General features: G+C 41.1%; 1 protein-coding gene across 1 annotated transcript in view; it reads left to right on the plus strand.

Moving 5' to 3' along the window:
* Positions 1–9,846: 9,846 nt before the first annotated feature.
* The window catches only part of SORD (sorbitol dehydrogenase), a 46,078-nt gene continuing 37,662 nt past the window's right edge, over positions 9,847–18,262 (plus strand). Inside the window, exon 1 of the mRNA XM_036905393.2 lies at positions 9,847–10,081. Within this exon, the coding sequence (XP_036761288.1) occupies positions 10,019–10,081 (63 nt within the window). The 5' untranslated portion in view covers positions 9,847–10,018. The remainder of the gene's footprint in view (positions 10,082–18,262) is intronic.

Consider the following 18,262-nt stretch of genomic DNA (forward strand, 5'->3'; position numbering starts at 1 on the left):
TCATTACAAGGCCTGCATTACCCTGATACCAGAGCTAGATAAGGACATCACAAGAAATGAAAACTACAGGTCAATATCACTGGTGAATATAGATGGGAAAATTCTCAACAAAATACTAGCAAGCTGAATTCAACAGCACATTAAAAGAATCATATGCCATAACCAAGTGGGATTTAGCCTCGGATGCAAGGATGGTTCAAAATATGCAAATCAATAAATGCGATACATCACATTAATAAAATGAAAGACAATAATCATATGATAATCCCAGCAGATGCAGAAAAAGAATCTGACAAAATTCAACATCCTTTCATGGTAAAAATGCTCAGCAAATTGGGCATAAAAGAACCATGTTATTCAGCTATGAGAAAGAGAAAATCCTGCTACTTGTGACAACATGGATGGACCTTGAGAGCATAATGCTAAGTGAAGTCAGAGAGAAAAAGACAAATACTGTATGATCTCACTTATATGTGGAATCTAAAAACTCTGCCAGGGGACTTCGGATGGGAGAAATGTGGAGATAGTGGTCAAAGGGTACCAACTTTCAGTTATAAAATGAGTAGGTTCAGGGGATTTAATGTGCAGCATGGTGATTATAATTCACAATACTGTGTTATATACTTGCAAGTTGAGCTATGAGAGTAGAGCTTTAAGATTCTCCCCATAACAACAACAAAGGTAATTATGTGAGCTGAAGGATGTGCAAATTAACCTTATTGTGGAAACATCTCACAATATATACATGTATCAAATCATCACAGTGTACACTTTAACTTACACAATGGTATATGTTAATTATATCTCAATAAAGCTGAAAACAACAGCACACATTTACTCTTATTCTGTTCTGGAGGTCAGAATTTTGAAATCAGTTTCAGTGAGCCAAAATCAAGGTGTCTGTAAGGCTATGCTCCCTTCCAAGGCTCTAGGAAAGAATCTGTTTCCTTGTTTTTCCAGCATCTAGAGCTGTATTCTTTGGTGGTACCTTCCTCCATCTTGAAAACCATCAGTGTAGCATCTTGCTTCAATCCTCACATTGCCTTCCATAGTAAAATCTCCCTCTTATAAGGATACTTGTGATTACATTTAGGATCCACCAAGTTAATCCAGGATAATCTCCCATCTCAAAATGATTAATTTAGTTATATCTGCAAAGTCCCTTTTGATGTGTAAGGTAATATTCATAGGTTCCAGGGATTCGCACCTGGATTTCTTTGGGGCCATTATTCAGCATGCCATGTTGCATAACGTAAATGCTTAAGAAACATTAGCTATTATTATTACTGTGCTAAGTACTTCCTATGTATTATCTCATTTAATCCTTACTATACCCCTAGGAGGTAGAGACTATATTTCTCTCTGTGTTACAGAGGAGAGATTTGAGAGCTTAAACTTAGCTAGTTGCCTAAAATCAGATGGTAAGTGGAATTCCAACTCCAAAGATTAACTCCAGAGCCCATTGTCTTAGCCTCTATCAGAGGCTGGCTTTGAGGAACACACCTGTTAACTCTCCTTGCAGTAACAAACCGTAAAGCTCTATCCTGCTTTTCTGTTTGAGTTGATGCGTGTTTTCCTGGGGAGGGGAGGTCCTTCCTCAAAGACTGTCATCTCTTTCGGGACAGGGAGTCTGTCATGCACTTTCCCTTATGGCTCCCTTAATGGCTCTGTACATACCGAAAATGAATCAACGTTGATTTAACTGTCAAAGCTGGAGACCATAAAGATAGTTAAGTTCAAACAATACTGATCAAACAGAAAAAAAATCTACATCCTTATTTTGCCAACCCTTAGAAGCTGATATAGTAAGACGGATGAGCTGAAATAGAAGTTTAGTTTCACCTTCTAATGGTCAGCAGACTGTCTGGGACATACAGAGATTAGAACAACTACTCTTCAGAAAAATGGTTCATTTTGTTCCATGAAGAATAAAAATATGTTGTTAACGCAACATGTAGTAGTCTTTCTGGCATGGTGGGACTGGTTATAGTCACCATATCATGGGGCTGGGTAGGAAATGGACTTCACTTAACAGGAGAAAGTCAAACCAGGAAATGAACTATGAAGAAAGAGGTATCCACAAGGTCAAAGCAAAAGCATCCTGGGTGATGGTGGGGAAAAGCCCAGTGTGAAGGAAAAGAAAAGCGATAAAAGTGTGTGATGCTGGTACTGCATTCCTGGGACAAGATGAAATGTGCTGAAAGAGAAGGAAAGAAGAAAAGAGGCTTAGACCTAGGCACTGAGAAAGAGTTTGATGAATGTAAGGTTTTTCTCTAAAACATGAAAGAACCAGAAGTGGCCATATAATTTCTTATAATGGACTTATTTTTCTTCAGAAGGGGTGAGTGCTAGTATTTGCTAAGTCTGAGAAATAATCGTCACTGCCTTGATTGCATGAATTATGTAGCAGCCACCACAGAAATCAGAATCATCAAAGCCTCTTTCTCCCTCCTTCCTAACAACCTTTTCCCAACCGGACTAGATTGGGGTGGGAGGAGAAGATGGAAACTACAGTAAGTAATCGAGTATCCTCACTAGCATCTCTAAGGCACTAGGAGAAGTGAGGTGACTGAGGGTCTGGTCCTGGGACTTTTGGATTTCCACCCACACAGCATGATGGGAAGCAAATGGAGGCTGGCTCATCAGTGCCTCGCCTTCCTGTGTGGAAGTCAAAATGTCGCCAGAAGGCTGCCCAGAGAACATGAAGCTAGAGGGTTAGGAGAAGTATGATGGATGGTTCCAATGGCTGATGCCACCCAGCTTTGGTGGCCTGATACCTCCATGTCTGTTATCAGTATGTCCCCTTTGTGGGGACTAGCTCCTCATATATTAGGTCAGGAAACAGCCTTTCCAGGATGGTTTGGAGACCAAGAACCCCTTCTGCTATAACAAATTTTTACTTCCTATATTATTATGCAAATGTTAGGTTTAAATTTAATGTAGTCCAGGCCTGTATAGTCCACATTTTCTTGAGATGACAATACATCCATGCCACTTTAATCTGACCTGCAGCTTACTGATACTCATTTATTACATATTCACAAATAATCCCTTTTGGCTGTGGCATTTCTACTAGTGTCTAATCTCATCCTTTTTATTTGGGTCTTACTGATTTATTTTAAGTTTAAGGATACTTTGGAATGTCAGTCCAACATATTGCCATATAAATACTGTCTCATTAATTCCATAAATGAACATTGTGGAGTATCTAGTGTTATTCTCATTTTAAGGCTGAAAAATTTACACTAAGACTTATCCAAGCTTTTCCAAAATCACTTAGCTGGTAAATCATAGAATCATGATTCCATCTCAGATCAGTCTTATTTCAAAGTTCAGCCTCCTCCTACATAATACTGAAGCGACTATGAAAAATTACTGACATTTCATTTGGGAATTTACTATTATGTTTCCTGGTGATGACATACTATGCACAACTGTAGTTCAAACCTGACTGCATATCAAATCATGTTATTGAGCTTTTAAAAACCATACATGCTTTAAATGTACTGCTGCAATTAGATTTGCTAGTACAGTTGACCATTGAACAACACAAGGATTAGGGGTCCAACACCCTCATGCAGTCAAAAATCCACCTATAACTTTTGACTCCCCCAAAACTTAACTACTAACAGGCTTACCAATAACATAGTCAATTAACATATATTTTGTATGTTATACATGTTGTATACTGTATTCTTAAAATAAAGTAGACTAAAGAAAATGTTTTTTCAAATTATCACAAATCTCCAAAAAATGTTCCAATATTGTTTATTGCAAAAATTCATGTATAAGTGAATCCATGCAGTTTAAAACCATATTGTTCAAGGGTCAGCTGTATTTTATTCAAGATTTTTGCATCTATATTGATGACATAGATTGGCTTGTAATATTTCTTGTAATGACCTTGACTGGTTTGGCTATCAGCTTTCTTGCTGGCCTCATAAAACAAGTTGGGAAGTCTTTCTTATTTTTTATTGCCTTATGTTTATCAGATGTTGTTTGTACTATTTGTACAATTTTTGTACTTTACACAGATTTTCATTTTGACCCAATATATTAATCATTATTTTTATGAGTTATTCATGAATACTTAAAGCAAAGTATATCCTTTTAGAACACTAGTTTTACCTATGTTATTAATTGTGCAATTTAGACTTTCGGTGTCTTAAACCTCCTCATAATATATTGAGTTTCTATTTTTCCTTGTATATGCTGTGGTTTGATGTTTTAATTAACATTCATGTTGATGCTATGTTGTTTGGTACATACTCATAACTTCATAAACTCATTGTGAATTGCATTCTTTATCATTATAAATGACTATTCTTTGTCACTTTCAACACTTATTTATCCTGGTGTTAACCTTGCCTGATATTAAAATTAAAATCCCTGTTTTCTTTTTGTTTGCAATTGTGAAGAATTCTGAATTATTTTGTTTTGGATCCCTTGTATACAGCATAGAGTTGGATTTTGCCTTATGAGTCAAATAAAAATTCCTTTTATTTTAATAAATTAGTTTGGTTCATTTGTAGTTATCAAATTTACATATGTTTGGTTTTAATTCTGTTATTTTATATCATGCCTTCTGTTTCTTGATAGATTCTCTAAAATCTCTTTGAAATATAGTATGTATTTGTTTTTGTTTTTTTCTGGAAATTTGGAAGGCTTCTATTTTTGTTTTAGTAGGTGTCTATAATTTATACACCTAATCATCATTTCTTATGCATTATTTGATCAATTCCCTAATATGAATAAATAACAGAATTAGTTTCTCTTCTTCTTCTTCTCCTGCCCTCTATAGTCCTTCTCTTTTTGCCATAGTTTTCTCATTCATCACTTGTTTAGCTTAAATTCATCATCTAGTGGTTATTTCAAGGAAGGCTCATGAAAACAATGTATCTTGAATTCTTACGTGCTCAAAAATGTCTCACTGTGCCTTTTTTACATACACCATAGTTTGGCTGGGTTTAGAATGTGTGGGTGATGCTTATTTTCCTTGAGGACTTCCTAGGATTGCTTCTAGCAGTGAAAGCTGCTTATGTAGAACTCTAAGCTAAGCCTGAATTTCTCCCCACTTATAAGTGACTTGATTATTTGCCTAGCTGCCCAAAGGATTCTTTATCCTGGAAATCAAGTAACTTCTTCTCAGTATTGATCTTTCCCTTGATATGGTATGATCTTTCAATTTGCAGATTCAAATATTTTATTTTGGAAAATTTCCTTTGACTATATATTGAAATTATTTTCTATTATATTATTTTTGGATATCTTCATCAGGGAATCAACTGTGCAACCATTGAATCTCTTTTGACTACCTTCAATGTCTATCACTTTCTAATACTTTTCAACCTATTTCCATTTCATTTTGTTCACTTCTTTCGATCTCGTCCTCTATGTCTTTCATTGTGTTTTTGACATTGTCTGTCTAGTCCTTTGTGATATTTCGGATTTTGGGGTTTGTTTGTTTGTTTGTTGATGATTTTGTTTTATTTCACTTTCCTTCCTGAGAGCTTTCAGCTTACATTTCATTTCTTTCTAATTTTCCCCTATTACTTCCCTAAGCTTTTTTATGTCGCTTTATGCTATTTTATTACAAAGGCAAGTGCATTACTGAATTTTCCTTTATACATATTTACAAAAGTTTTTATTTATAGAAAAGTTGCAAGTACAATATGAAGAACTTTATTTCCTAACCCAATTGTCAACATTATGTCCCATCAAAATTAGGAAATTAACACAGATACATAGTATTGCTATTCAGGCTTTCTTTGACTTCCATCACACTGACACATTAAAAGATTACAGACAAGTTATTGAAGGGTGTCCCTCAATTTGGGCTTGTTAATGCTTTCTTATGATTAGATTCAGTTTATGCATTTTTTTCTGGCATGAAAATATCGCTGTTTTCTTCTTATTGCATCCTATCAAGTGGAACATGATTTTAATTTGTCACATTGCCGATGATAGTAACTTTGACCATTTGATTAAGGTGGTATATGCCAGGCTTCTCTACTATAAAGTTACTTTTTTCCCCCTGTATAATTAATAAATATTTTATAGAGAATTTTGGGTTATTTAACTACACATTCTTTGTCTAAATTTCAATTAATTAATTCATTTTTATCAATATGGACTTGTGGGTTTCTATTTTATCCAATGGATTATGATCTGTTACTATTGTGATTTATTTTTATACTCATATTGCCTCTGATTTGACCAGTAGAAGTCTCTGGCAAGAAGCAAGCTGCTTCTGTGTCCTTGGTTGTGTATCATCATTGGTGGAATACTTATTTTCTGGCACAGTAACATGTTAAGGATTATCTTGTACCTTTCTTGTCCTAGCCCTAGACTAAGTCATTTATTCAAGAAGTCCTGGTTCCTTTTATGGAGAATGGTATTTAGAATCCAAGATTTGGATGCTACATTTACTCTTTGCTTACTATTGGGTATAACATTTCCCAAAACTTTTTCAGTAGACCAAGCAATGGAGTGTGTGTGTGCATATACAATACAGATATTTATATTTATGGTTATTTCAAAGCATGTTTATATTGCAAACCATGAATTCACAGTGATTCCTCCAATTTTATCCAACACCACACAGCACTCATTCTGCTTTTTCCTTTCCTTATTTTACTCCCCTTCAACAGTGAGAAACTTCACTCCCATTATCCTTGATATATATATTTATTTTGTCAATCTCCCTGTATGTATCAGTCTTCCATCTCTGTGGCTGCCTCCTCACCTGAGCAAATGCGGTCCCCACCCTACCCTACAGCCCACACTGGCCCTTCCCTAAGGTCATCCTCTTTGTCACAGCCAGTCTCTCTTTTCCATGATTATCAATGGCCTCCTTGTTGCTAAATCCACTAAACACTTTTTGGGTTCCATCTTGACCTCTCCTTAGAATTGAACAGTTTGCTGCTTCCTCCTTAAAACACTGCCTTTTTCTACTATGGTTTCACTTATTCTCAAGATCCTTTGTTGGTTCCTCTTCCTTTTCCTGGTTCCTCACTACTGAATGCTCAATTCTTTCCCTTGATTATTTCATTTTCTCTTCTTGCTTTAAATACAGTCTATACACCAATGGTATCCAAATTCAGTTTAGACTTTTCAAACCAAGACTTTCCCAGACCCTTATATTAGTTGGTCATTTCTCCTGGATGTCTCACAGACATTCACAAACTTGGTCTATTTAAAATTACCTGTCTGATCATTCCCCCAAGTTTGCCCATCTTCAAAGCAGTGCTGTCCATATCAGATAACAGCATCCCATTCACCCAGTTAGTCTTGTCAGAAATCTGGGAGTTAACCTTTTCAAGATCTTCTCCTGTAGGCTAGTCCCTTACCAAGTCCTGCGGAACCTGCCTCCAGGATAAATCTTGGCTCCATCCATTTCACTCCATCTCTACTTCCACTGTTTATCCAAGTCCAAGTCACCAACCTCAGTTGGCATTAGTAGTAACCTTTAACTGGTCCCCGACTTCCACAGTTCTGGTCTAGCAGCACCACAACTACCACCAAGTGCCTCTCTCCCCTGGATAGTTCTAGACTAAAATTCTTACTCTCTTAGTTACTTTTCATAACCCTTCTTAACCTTTTCTTGAGATTTGTTAATGGCAGGTGTGTTCTTAGTTCCTTAGGGAAGTCCCTCAATCTCATCTATTGCATATGGATTTTACTATTTTAATTTTCATTAGTAACCTTATTTCCAAGGTCTGCAAGAAACCTCTTGGTTTATTCTTCTGTTTCTTTCTTTCTTTTGTTGTAAATAACCAGGTTTGAGTAACTGAATAGTTGATAACCAATTGGGAAAATCTGGAAATCAGGATTTTGCAACTGTTCTGATCTTGGGGACACTATACTATGGCCCCATGGCACACTGATTTCTCTGGTTAGTACACTATGTAATCCAGACCTGAAGTAACTCAGTATTTGTGATAGGATGTAGTCTCCCTTATTCCAGGTATATGACCCCAGGGGATGTGCATTCCATGATTTAATTTTTAATTCCAAATAAGTTTTCACAGCAGAAACTTACTGACCACTTACTGAAGTTGTGCTCAGTGGAGAGAGTGCCTCAGAGTGATGTGCTGTTTGGGAAAGTCAGGCAGAGGCCCAGAGAAACTGTGCCAAGCAGGCCACTAGCAAAAGCAGAGCCAGCATTTTATTCTTATTCAATAAAATGCCTAGAAAAATATATTCCTCACCATTGTGAATGCTGGTCTCTGTTAGGAAATTATGTAAAAAATGTCACAACAAATTGTTTAAATACTAAAATAACAACTTGCTTTTTAATTTTAAAAATGCCAGTTTCTTAACAATCCTTATCAACTCACCCTTGGCTTTTCTATAGATGGCCCTAGTCATAGACTATATTCCTACATACGTCGCCCACCCTTCCAGATCTCTTTGTCCCCAGCCAACAACTTCCAAGGCAGTTTCATAGTGTTATTGCTTAGGAGAAAACAAATACCACTTCAAGTGTGGCTGTTGTGTCATTATTTTAGTGGCCTTTGATTTGGTTCTGGAGTTTTGTTTTCTTAATTTAAAAGTCAAGAAGTGTCTACTTCAAGTGGCCCTCAGCTCTTAAGCCATTCCTGGGGCTTTCTCCATCTTCAGCTTGACATGCTTGGCAGACTGTGAGGAAACCCCACAGGAGCTGAGTGCAGTAGCTGATGGAGGAACCAGCCAAGCACAGCCAAGCCTTGTGGGAGGTGTGTCAAAAGCAAAGAACACAACTGATTCTAGAAACGCCCTGTAAAAATTGATCCCATTGACCTGTCACATCTTGTGACACTCCTCTACCCTACACACACACACACACACACACACACACACACACACACACACACACACGCCTTTTTGTCACTATTGGGGTTTCAGAGTTTGATACATCATCAAATCTTTTGTTTTGAGTTCCACACTGCATAAAACATTTTTCCAGGTTCTGTTTAAGAAATGAGGCCATGCCCTTCAGTGTGTTTGGAGAAGGGATGATTACCAGTGAGAGCACAGGCTGTGACCCATACATGGGGCTTGCAGTAAGTGCCACACAGAGACATCTTCAAGGACTCGGGGCGACTTCAAGGGCAGGTCTCCCGGAAGAGGTAAAAAGGATCCAGCAGAATGTCTGGGGGAGGAAGAAAGGGAATGAGATGCTGAGCACTGTTCTCAAAGCGGGAGGGAACTTTCTGGACTTAGGCCTATCAAGGGGGCAGCTCTCTCCCCTTAGAGTAGAACTTCACTGTTCCTCAAAGGGGAGAGGAGCTTGAAGGAAGAATTTAGGCAGAAATCTGCTTCGATCATAAGCAGCAGCGCAGGTCAAGAGAAAGTTCACAGATTGCATTTCACAGGTTCTTTGCACTGATGCTTCAGGCCGATGGGGGATACACCAATGCATTCATTCACTCCTACTTGGGCCAGGCACTTTGCTGGATGCTGGGGACATAGGGCCAATGTGAACGCTGTATCAGTGTAGGGCCTGCGCTTCGGGGTGTAGGCCGTGCTCCACCTGTAGCCTCAGCATTCGCAAAGCTTGTAATACAGACCCTCAGACCTCACCTCACCCTATCAGAATCCCAGTGCTGGTCCTGAGAATCTGCCCCACAATGCGCAACCCCATTTTTCTGCAGTCTGGAGGCTGTTGCCTCTGCAGGCTACTTTCAGGGCCGTAATATTTACTTGGATGGGAGGCAGACAGAAACACCGCTCTTCTGAGGGAGGCTGAGGACCGGCCTCACCCCTCCCCAGACCTCACCCGAGGCCGCTCTCCAACTCCCTCCCCAGCCCCCTTCCTAGCACTTACGGGCATGCGCGGGCTACTGAGCGGGGCAGCCCCGCCCCTCCACGGGAGTCCCGACCCGGCTGTCAGGCACCAGGAAGCCCCGCCCCCAGTCGGGCGCTCCTCCTCGTCCCAGAGGAACGCTCGACCCTGACCCCGACCCTCGGCCGGCGGCCACCAGAACCGCCGAGCGTCCTGAGGACTGCAGCCTCCACCCGGGCGAAGGAGAGCGCCATGGCGGCGACCAAGCCCGAGAACCTCTCCCTGGTGGTGCACGGACCCGGGGACCTGCGCCTGGTAAAACGGGAAGCCTAGCCTGCCCCTGCCCCACTCGCGCCGAGCCCAGCCGCTGTTCCAGTTCGCCGTTACCCGCCCGGCGCGGGCCCCGCACCTCGCGCGCTCTGGCGACCAGATCCCATCTGGGTACCATGTTGGGGGGAGGGGGATTGGCGCTTGGTTCTAAGGCGCCAAGAGCAGGGTTCTTGTCGCGTGCCTCCTGGAACCTAGTCCTGTGGCCGGCACGTGGCCAGATCCCTGGACGGCTGCAAACTGAAGCCTCTCCCTCCTTTGCCAGCTGCAGATTCCTTGTTCAGCCTCATGTCACCGCATTTTTAAGAGAAGATACTCGGGAGGCTGTCTGATTTAGGACATACCCTGAACATCTCTGAGCATGCAGTGCAGGGCAGAAAGGGAGGCCAGCAACATTTAAAAGCTGTAGAACTCGTATTTACTCTCTACTGCTTGGGGCGGATAAAACCTCCTTTGCAGGATTATTATGATCTTGAGAATACCCAGCGCTTACTAGGCACTCAGAAAGTGCCAGCTCCTTCCTTCTTTCCTCCAGGCCCAGGCCTGCATCTCCAGGACTCCTGGTGTTCCCTGTGCCTGTGTCAGACATGTCTCCATGTCCCTAAAGCTCCTTTCTTCCTTGCTTCCTTTAGTTTACATCTGGTTGACTTTTCAGCCGTTTTCTTTTCTGATCCTGCTCCCCTGTCTCTTTAAGAGCATTATGTCTGTCTCTGCACCAGACCCTGCATCTGCTCCCTGGCTCCTGGGGCCAAAGTTCAGGGAGCTGCAGAGTCAGTGTGTGGCTTGGCCAGGGCGCCTTTGACAAAGTCCATCTCAGACCAGCCTGGAGTGGCAGCAGGTATGTGGGACTGGTGCCAGCCATCTCTACTGGTACCTAGCACCTCCTTCCCCTCAAAGAGGACATGTACCAGGATCTAGATGAGCCAGACTAGAAAGATTACACAGATAGCAGTTCTTGGCTATTTGAGAATTTGAGAATCTGTGGTCTCTCTCATCACAAAGTGCAAGACTGAATTTGGCAGCAATTTCAGAGAGTTCGTGGACTTCCTTTAAATCCTTCTGTAGACCCTTCAGAGTTCTGTGGCTTAAGAACTCCTGCCCTGAATAAACTCTCCACTTCCTTAGTGGGGAAAGGTGTCATCCCCATGGTGACAGACTTGACTAGTTAACAGAGCCTAGACGAGAACACAGAGGTTCGGCTTCCACCTCGTAGCCTCTATCTGAGGTCCTGAATTAGTGTTCATGGCTACCAACACCAGAGAGTATTATGAGGAATGAAAGGTGGTATAGCTCTATACAGTTTACAGATGATTTTACACTCAGTCTTTCATTCCACAAACATTTACTAGATGTGAGAATGACTGTCATAATGCAAGCCCTGGGCTGGGGATTAGGGGTCCAGAGAGGAGCAGGAAGACACAGTCCCTACACCCATGCTGCTCTAGGGAGGCAGATGAAGTTAACAGTGAGACAGAGTGTGAGGGCTTTGATGGGGGCCACAGAGTAATGGCTTCACAGGAACAGGCCCTTGGCCCAGAGAAGAAGCCCTAGAAGAGAGGGTGCTAGTTGATCTGGTTCTTGAAGGGCAAGTAGGAGTCACTCAGGCAAATGGAAGAGCAAGTGCAAAGATAAAGTACAAGATGGAAAAAGATCAAGTACAAGAACACAGGTCCTGTTTACTGGCTCTTCCAGTAATCTGATGTACTGAATGGACAGGTGGTGATTTCTGCTGGAGAGGCAGAAAGGACCCACTTCTCTATCTGCTCAGTGTCTGCCTTTAGGTTGTGTACCTAATACGTAGCAGAACTAGAATTAACAACCCCAGGATCTGCCTTGCCTTAACTCCTCAACGTGTGTTCTCCTAATGCTTAGCCAGATTACTAATGTTTGTCCTGGCTCTGTGGAACAAAGCCTTGAAGATTGGAGGGGGAAGGGAACTTGCCTGAAATTGATGTTATCACCTTTGCATTAGAATCCACTCTGGATTAGGGGCTGGGTGGGGTAGGTGTATCCTAAAGGCTCTAGAAAATGTGATGGGCTAGAGAGTGTAGCCTGTGGTTGTGGGATTGGTATACTCACTGCATAAAAGGGTTCAGGGCAGATTCTGGAGGACCTCAGGTTGGCGTAAGAATGGAAAATGGTGGGGTCGTTTACTAGACAGAAGAGATTAAAATGATCAGATCAGATTTGAGTTTCAGATGTGTCTGGGGCAGAGAATCAATGTGTCTTTGAGCACTCACCTTGGTTGTAGGGTTTGGCATTGGGCTGGACATTTAAGTCCAGGAGTCAGTTGCTTCTCTACTGCACCCCTGGGGGGCAGGGGGCAGTTTGGGAGTGTGTGAGGGGGGATTGGTTGTCACAAGAGAGTCAGGCTTCATTTAGTTTACAGCACTGTTCCTCACAACAAAGTATTGTCCTTCCCAAAGTAGGGTCCTACTGAGGAATTATGGATGAATGAGCTTGCGTAAGCCAAGTGGGACATGTAGAGTGAAAGGCAAGAAGTGGAAGACCTTAGCCTGGAGAGAACCCCAACACTGGAGAAGGGGCAGAAAGCTGTCGGCAGGGGAGAGTGGCCAAGGATGCCTGTGCTGCCTCAGAGATGCCTACAACGCAAGTGGGCCTTCGCCACTGCCTCCCAAACATGGTTGTCCCCCAGCACCTCCAAAGGGAGCCCCCGCAGTAGGATAACTCTGCATTCCCCCCTCCCCCTGAGGTGAACTGAATAGCGTAAGTGGTTTGGGGTCAGGGTGGGTGGCACTAGCAGGAAAGCAGAGAGAGCAACATGGAAGAACAGTCCTGGGGCAGCTTTGAGGGGGCACACCGGTTCTCCTGTCTGTGGAAGAACCAAAATGGAATCCAAGATTTCCCGGGCACAGTGGGCTGTGGCCATCTGGGCCAAACAGGGATAGGGTCTGCTAATGAAAATGGTTCGTGCTTCAGGAACTCAGGTGAAGGGAGTTGTCTGCAAAAAGGCCCATTCCTAAAATCTGAAGCAAGACTTGGAAGCATTCTGAAGCCAGAAGCAAGGGCTCTTCCCTGTGTAGCACCCCTTGGTTATATTCAATATAGTTATCTATGGTGATGGCTCTCCCTGAAGCAGGTTCTCTATCTAAATTCTTTTTATGCAGTTGGGTGGGGAGGAAAGTCAAAGTTTTTTTCTGAGTTTTTTGGGCCGTGATTGTTTTCAGTTCTGAAATAATCCTCATGCCAAAGTGGCGCATCTTTGGGCAGCCGAGGCCTGCCCTTGGGCCCTACTGGGATGATCGCAGTGCTCACTCACCTTTGGTGATGTGAGGATTAGGTGGGATGGTGCATGTAAAAGGCCCAGCTCAGCTAATGGTGTGTGTTAAACTGGAGTTAAGCAGGAGGTTAGGGCCCATGAGAATCAGACACAAAGCATCTCGGCACGAAGAGATGGATAAAGACTGTTAAAAAACAAAATTCATTTGAGTAAATTTGAAGATGTAATGGGCTTCATTTAGTGATTTGTGAATTGGGCAGCATCCCGTCTAGTAAGTAGAGAGGTGCTACAAGGAATTGTACAAAATGGAAGGTTTTTATAGACAGGAGGGTAGGGAAAAGTTATTAGCAGAAGGAAAGAAGGGATTGTTTCAGGCCTGGTCACTTTCTTAGGGGGAAGAGCAGGGAGTTTTAAAATGCAGATGACCCCGTCTTCTTAAGGCTCATGTGACAGATCTTAATTCTGACCAGAAAATTCCTGACTGACCACGTTTCTGGGGGAGGTGGAAACTAATTAGATTGATGTATTAAGTCAGGGTTTGGTGACTTGGACTAGCAGAAGTGCGTTGGGCCTGTGTGTTTCTGTTTAACAAGACCAAGACCTTCAAATATATGAACAACTCTTTTTTCCTTTTTGTGTTATTTGGTGTTATTCTTAACCAAATTATTATTATATGGGTCTAGGCAACAATCTTGTATTCAACTATCTTTAACAGTTTAATTACTTTGTGCCTCTTTGGTCAGTCTTGAGAAATCCAGCAGTTGCTTTTAGGTGGGAAATTAAGTCTCTCTCTGAACTACTAGTTCATGAAATTGGGATATAAAACAGTCAAATTAGTTTTTCTCCACAGAAGCTATTTTTGTGGATAGGGGGTGGCTTTGTGCTCTTAGTGTTCTGGGTTTCACTTGAATGGTAAGGAAATGACAGGAATTAATATGTTGAGTGCTTCCTATATTCCAGGCCTGTGCTGGGTGCTTTCATACAGTGCTTCTTCTCAAACAATCTGAGGTGAAAGACCAATTTTGTTTTTATTTTCAACTGGCCATGAACCGATGTTTGTATTGCTGTGTTTAGATGTTGCAGCAATGTCAGAATGTTGGAAATATTTCTAAATGCTTCTGTCAGTTTCTGTCCAAGTTCTATCACATATCAGTCCCATCATGTAACAGCTACCAGTACATTGACCACACTGAGTACACTTTATCTTTTTTATTCTTTACAGCAAGCTCAACCAGATTCCAGGCACAAACATCTGGACAGGGAGAACATGAACAATACAGCCCCCATTTCCAGGGAGCCGAACACTGGAGCAGTGGTGTAGTCAAAGTTTTGTTTTATGATGCAAGGGAGGAAAAATAATTTTTCCTGTACCCTTCTAGGTTGTTGGCTAAGACACACACCCCAGACCCCATAATAAAAGGCAGATTAACAGGAGAAAAACAAGTTTAATGACATGTATGCCTTTTGTATACTTGGAAGATACCCATGAAAACTGAGTAACTCTTTGAAATGGCCCAAGTCACCACCTTAAATACCATTTTCAGCTAAAGACAAAAGAAAATGGGGTATAGGGGGCCAGTTATCAGGAAGAGGGGAGGTTCTCAAGAAAAGCACAATAAACAAAGGTAAGGTTGTTATGCATATTTAAGTCCTGGTTTCTCCATAGATGAGAGTTTCTGGAGATTTAGTCATCCTCCTCTGCCTGGAGAGGGAGACACCCTTACAAATGGAGGTTTCCCTTAGAAATGCAAGTCTCTCTTATGAAAGGGTAACTTCCCAGTTTTCAGAGCTTTTCCTATGTTTGCTGTTTCTTTCTTTTTTTTTTATTAGTTTCATTGATATACAATCTTATGAAGGTTTCACATGAACAACATTGTGGTTTCAACAGTCACCCATATTATCAAGTCCTCACCCCCCTATGTTGTCACTGTCTATCAGCATAGTAAGACGCTATAGAGTCATTACTTTTCTTCATGCTGTACTGCCTTCCCGTGACCTATCTATATTGTGGTTGCCAATTATACTGCCCCTCAATCCCGTTCTTCCTCCCTCCCCACACACCCTCCCCAACCACTCCCCTTTGGGAACCAGTAGTCCATTCTGGAAGTCTGGGAGTCTGCTGCTCTTGTGTTCCTTCAGTTTTGCTTTGTTTTTATACTCCACAAATGAATGAAGTCATTTGGTACTTGTCTTTCTCCACCTGGCTTATTTCACTGAGCTTAATACCCTCTAGCTCCATCCATGTTGTTGCAGATGGTAGGATTTCTTTTCTTTTTTCTTTTTTTTTCTTTTGGTATCATTCATCTACAATTACATGAGGAACATTATGTTTATTGGACTCCCCTCATCACCAAGTCCCCCCCACATACTCCATTACAGTCACTTCCATCAGTGTAGTAAGATGCTGTAGAATCAATACTTGTCTTCTCTGTGTTGTACAGCCCTCCCATGCCCCACCCCCACATTATACATGCAATCATAATGCCCCCTTTCTTTCCCCCACCCCTTATCCCTCCCTTCCCACCCATCCTCCCCAGTCCCTTTCCCTTTGGTAACTGTTAGTTCATTCTTGGGTTCTGTGAGTCTGCTGCTGTTTTGCTCCTTCAGTTTCTTTTTTTGTGCTTATGCTCCACCTATGAGTGAAATCATTTGATACTTGACTTTCTCCGCCTGGCTTATTTCACTGATCATAATGCCCTCTAGCCCCATCCATGTTGTTGCAAATGGTAGGATTTGTTTTCTTCTTATGGCTAAATAATATTCCATTGTGTATATGTACCACATCTTCTTTATCCATGCATCTACTGATGGACACTTAGGTTGCTTCCATTTCTTGGCTATTGTAAATAGTGCTGCAATAAACATAGGGGTGCATATGTCTTTTTCAAACTGGGCTGCTGCATTCTTAGGGTGAATTCCTAGGAGTGGAATTCCTGGGTCAAATGGTAAGTCTATTTTGAGCATTTTGAGGAACCTCCATACTGCTTTCCACAATGGTTGAACTAATTGACATTCCCACCAGCAGTGTAGGAGGGTTCCCCTTTCTCCACATCCTCACCAGCATTTGTTGTTGTTTGTCTTTTGGATGTTGGCCATCCTAACTGGTGTGAGGTGATATCTCATTGTGGTTTTAATTTGCATTTCTCTGATGATTAGCGATGTGGAGCATCTTTTCATGTGTCTATTGGTCTTCTGAATTTCTTCTTTGGAGAACTGTCTGTTCAGCTCCTCTGCCCATTTTTTAATTGGCTTATTTGCTTTTTGTTTCTTGAGGTGTGTGAGCTCTTTATATAATTTGGATGTCAACCTCTTATCAGATATGTCATTTATGAATATATTCTACCATACTGTAGGATGTCTTTTTGTTCTATTGATGGTGTCTTTTGCTGTCCAGAAGCTTTTTAGTTTGATACAGTCCCAGTTGTTCATTTTTGCTTTTGTTTCCCTTGCCTGGGGAGATATGTTCAATGAAGAAGCTGCTCATGTTTATGTCCCAGAGATTATTGCCTATATTTTTTTCTGCTAACATTTTGTTGAGTATTTTTGCATCTATGTTCATCAGGGATATTGGTCTGTAATTTTCTTTTTTGGTCTGGTCTTTGTGTGGTTTTGGTATTAGAGTGATGCTGGCTTCATAGAATGAGTATGGAAGTATTCCCTCCTCTTCTATTTTTTTGGAAAACTTTAAGGAGAATAGGTATTATGTCTTCTCTATATGTCTGATAAAATTCAGTGGTGAATCCATCTGGCCTGGCGATTTTGTTCTTGGGTAGTTTTTTGATTACCGATTCAATTTTGTTGCTGGTAATTGGTCTGTTTAGATTTTCTGTCTTCCTTGGTCAGTCTTGGAAAGTTGTATTTTTCCAGGAAGTTGTCCATTTCTTCTAGGTTTTCCAGCTTCTTAGCATATAGATTTTCATAGTATTCTCTAATAATTCTTTGTATTTCGGTGGGGTCCGTTGTGAGTTTTCCTTTCTCACTTCTGATTCTGTTGATGTGTGTTGATTCTCTTTTTCCCTTAATAAGTCTGGCTAGAGGCTTATCTATTTTGTTTATTTTCTCAAAGAACCAGCTCTAGGTTTCATTGATTTTTTTCTATTGTTTTATTCTTTGCAATTTTATTTATTTCTTCTCTGTTCTTTATTATGTCTCTTCTTCTGCTGACTTTGGGCCTCATTATTTCTTCTTTTTCTAGTTTCAGTAATTGTGAGCTGTTTTGTTTTCTTTGTACAATTTATTTCTAGTTTTATACCTTTGTGGTCTGAGAAGTTGGTTGGTAGAATTTCAATGTTTTTAAATTTACTGAGGCTCTTTTTGTGGCCTAGTATGTGGTCTATTCTGAAAAATGTTCCATGTGCACTTGAGAAGAACATGTATCTTGCTGCTTTTGGGTGCAGAATTCTGGAGGTGTCTGTTAGGTCCATCTGTTCCACTGTGTTGTTCAGTGCCTCTGTCTCCTTACTTATTTTTTGTCTGGTGGATCTGTCCTTTGTAGTGAGTGGTGTGTTGAAGTCTCCTAGAATGAATGCATTGCATTCTATTTCCTCCTTTAATTCTGTTAGTATTTGTTTCACATATGTTGGTGCTCCTGTATTAGATGCATATATATTTATATGACTATATCCTCTTGTTGGACTGACTGACCCCTTTATCTTTATGTAATGTCCTTTTTTATCTTTTGTTACTTTTTTTGTTTTGAAGTCTATTTGTTTGATACAAGTACTACAGCACCTGCTTTTTTCTTCCTATTGTTTGCATGAAATATCTTCTTCCATCCCTTCACTTTTAGTCTATGTATGTCTTTGGGTTTGAGGTGAGTCTCTTGTAAGCAGCATATAGATGAGTCTTGCTTTTTTATCCATTCTGTTACTCTGTGTCTTTTGATTGGTACATTCAGTCCATTTACATTTAGGGTGATTATTGAAAGG

This window comes from Manis pentadactyla, chromosome 11, assembly GCF_030020395.1.
Source record: "Manis pentadactyla isolate mManPen7 chromosome 11, mManPen7.hap1, whole genome shotgun sequence".
Classification (NCBI taxonomy): domain Eukaryota; kingdom Metazoa; phylum Chordata; class Mammalia; order Pholidota; family Manidae; genus Manis; species Manis pentadactyla.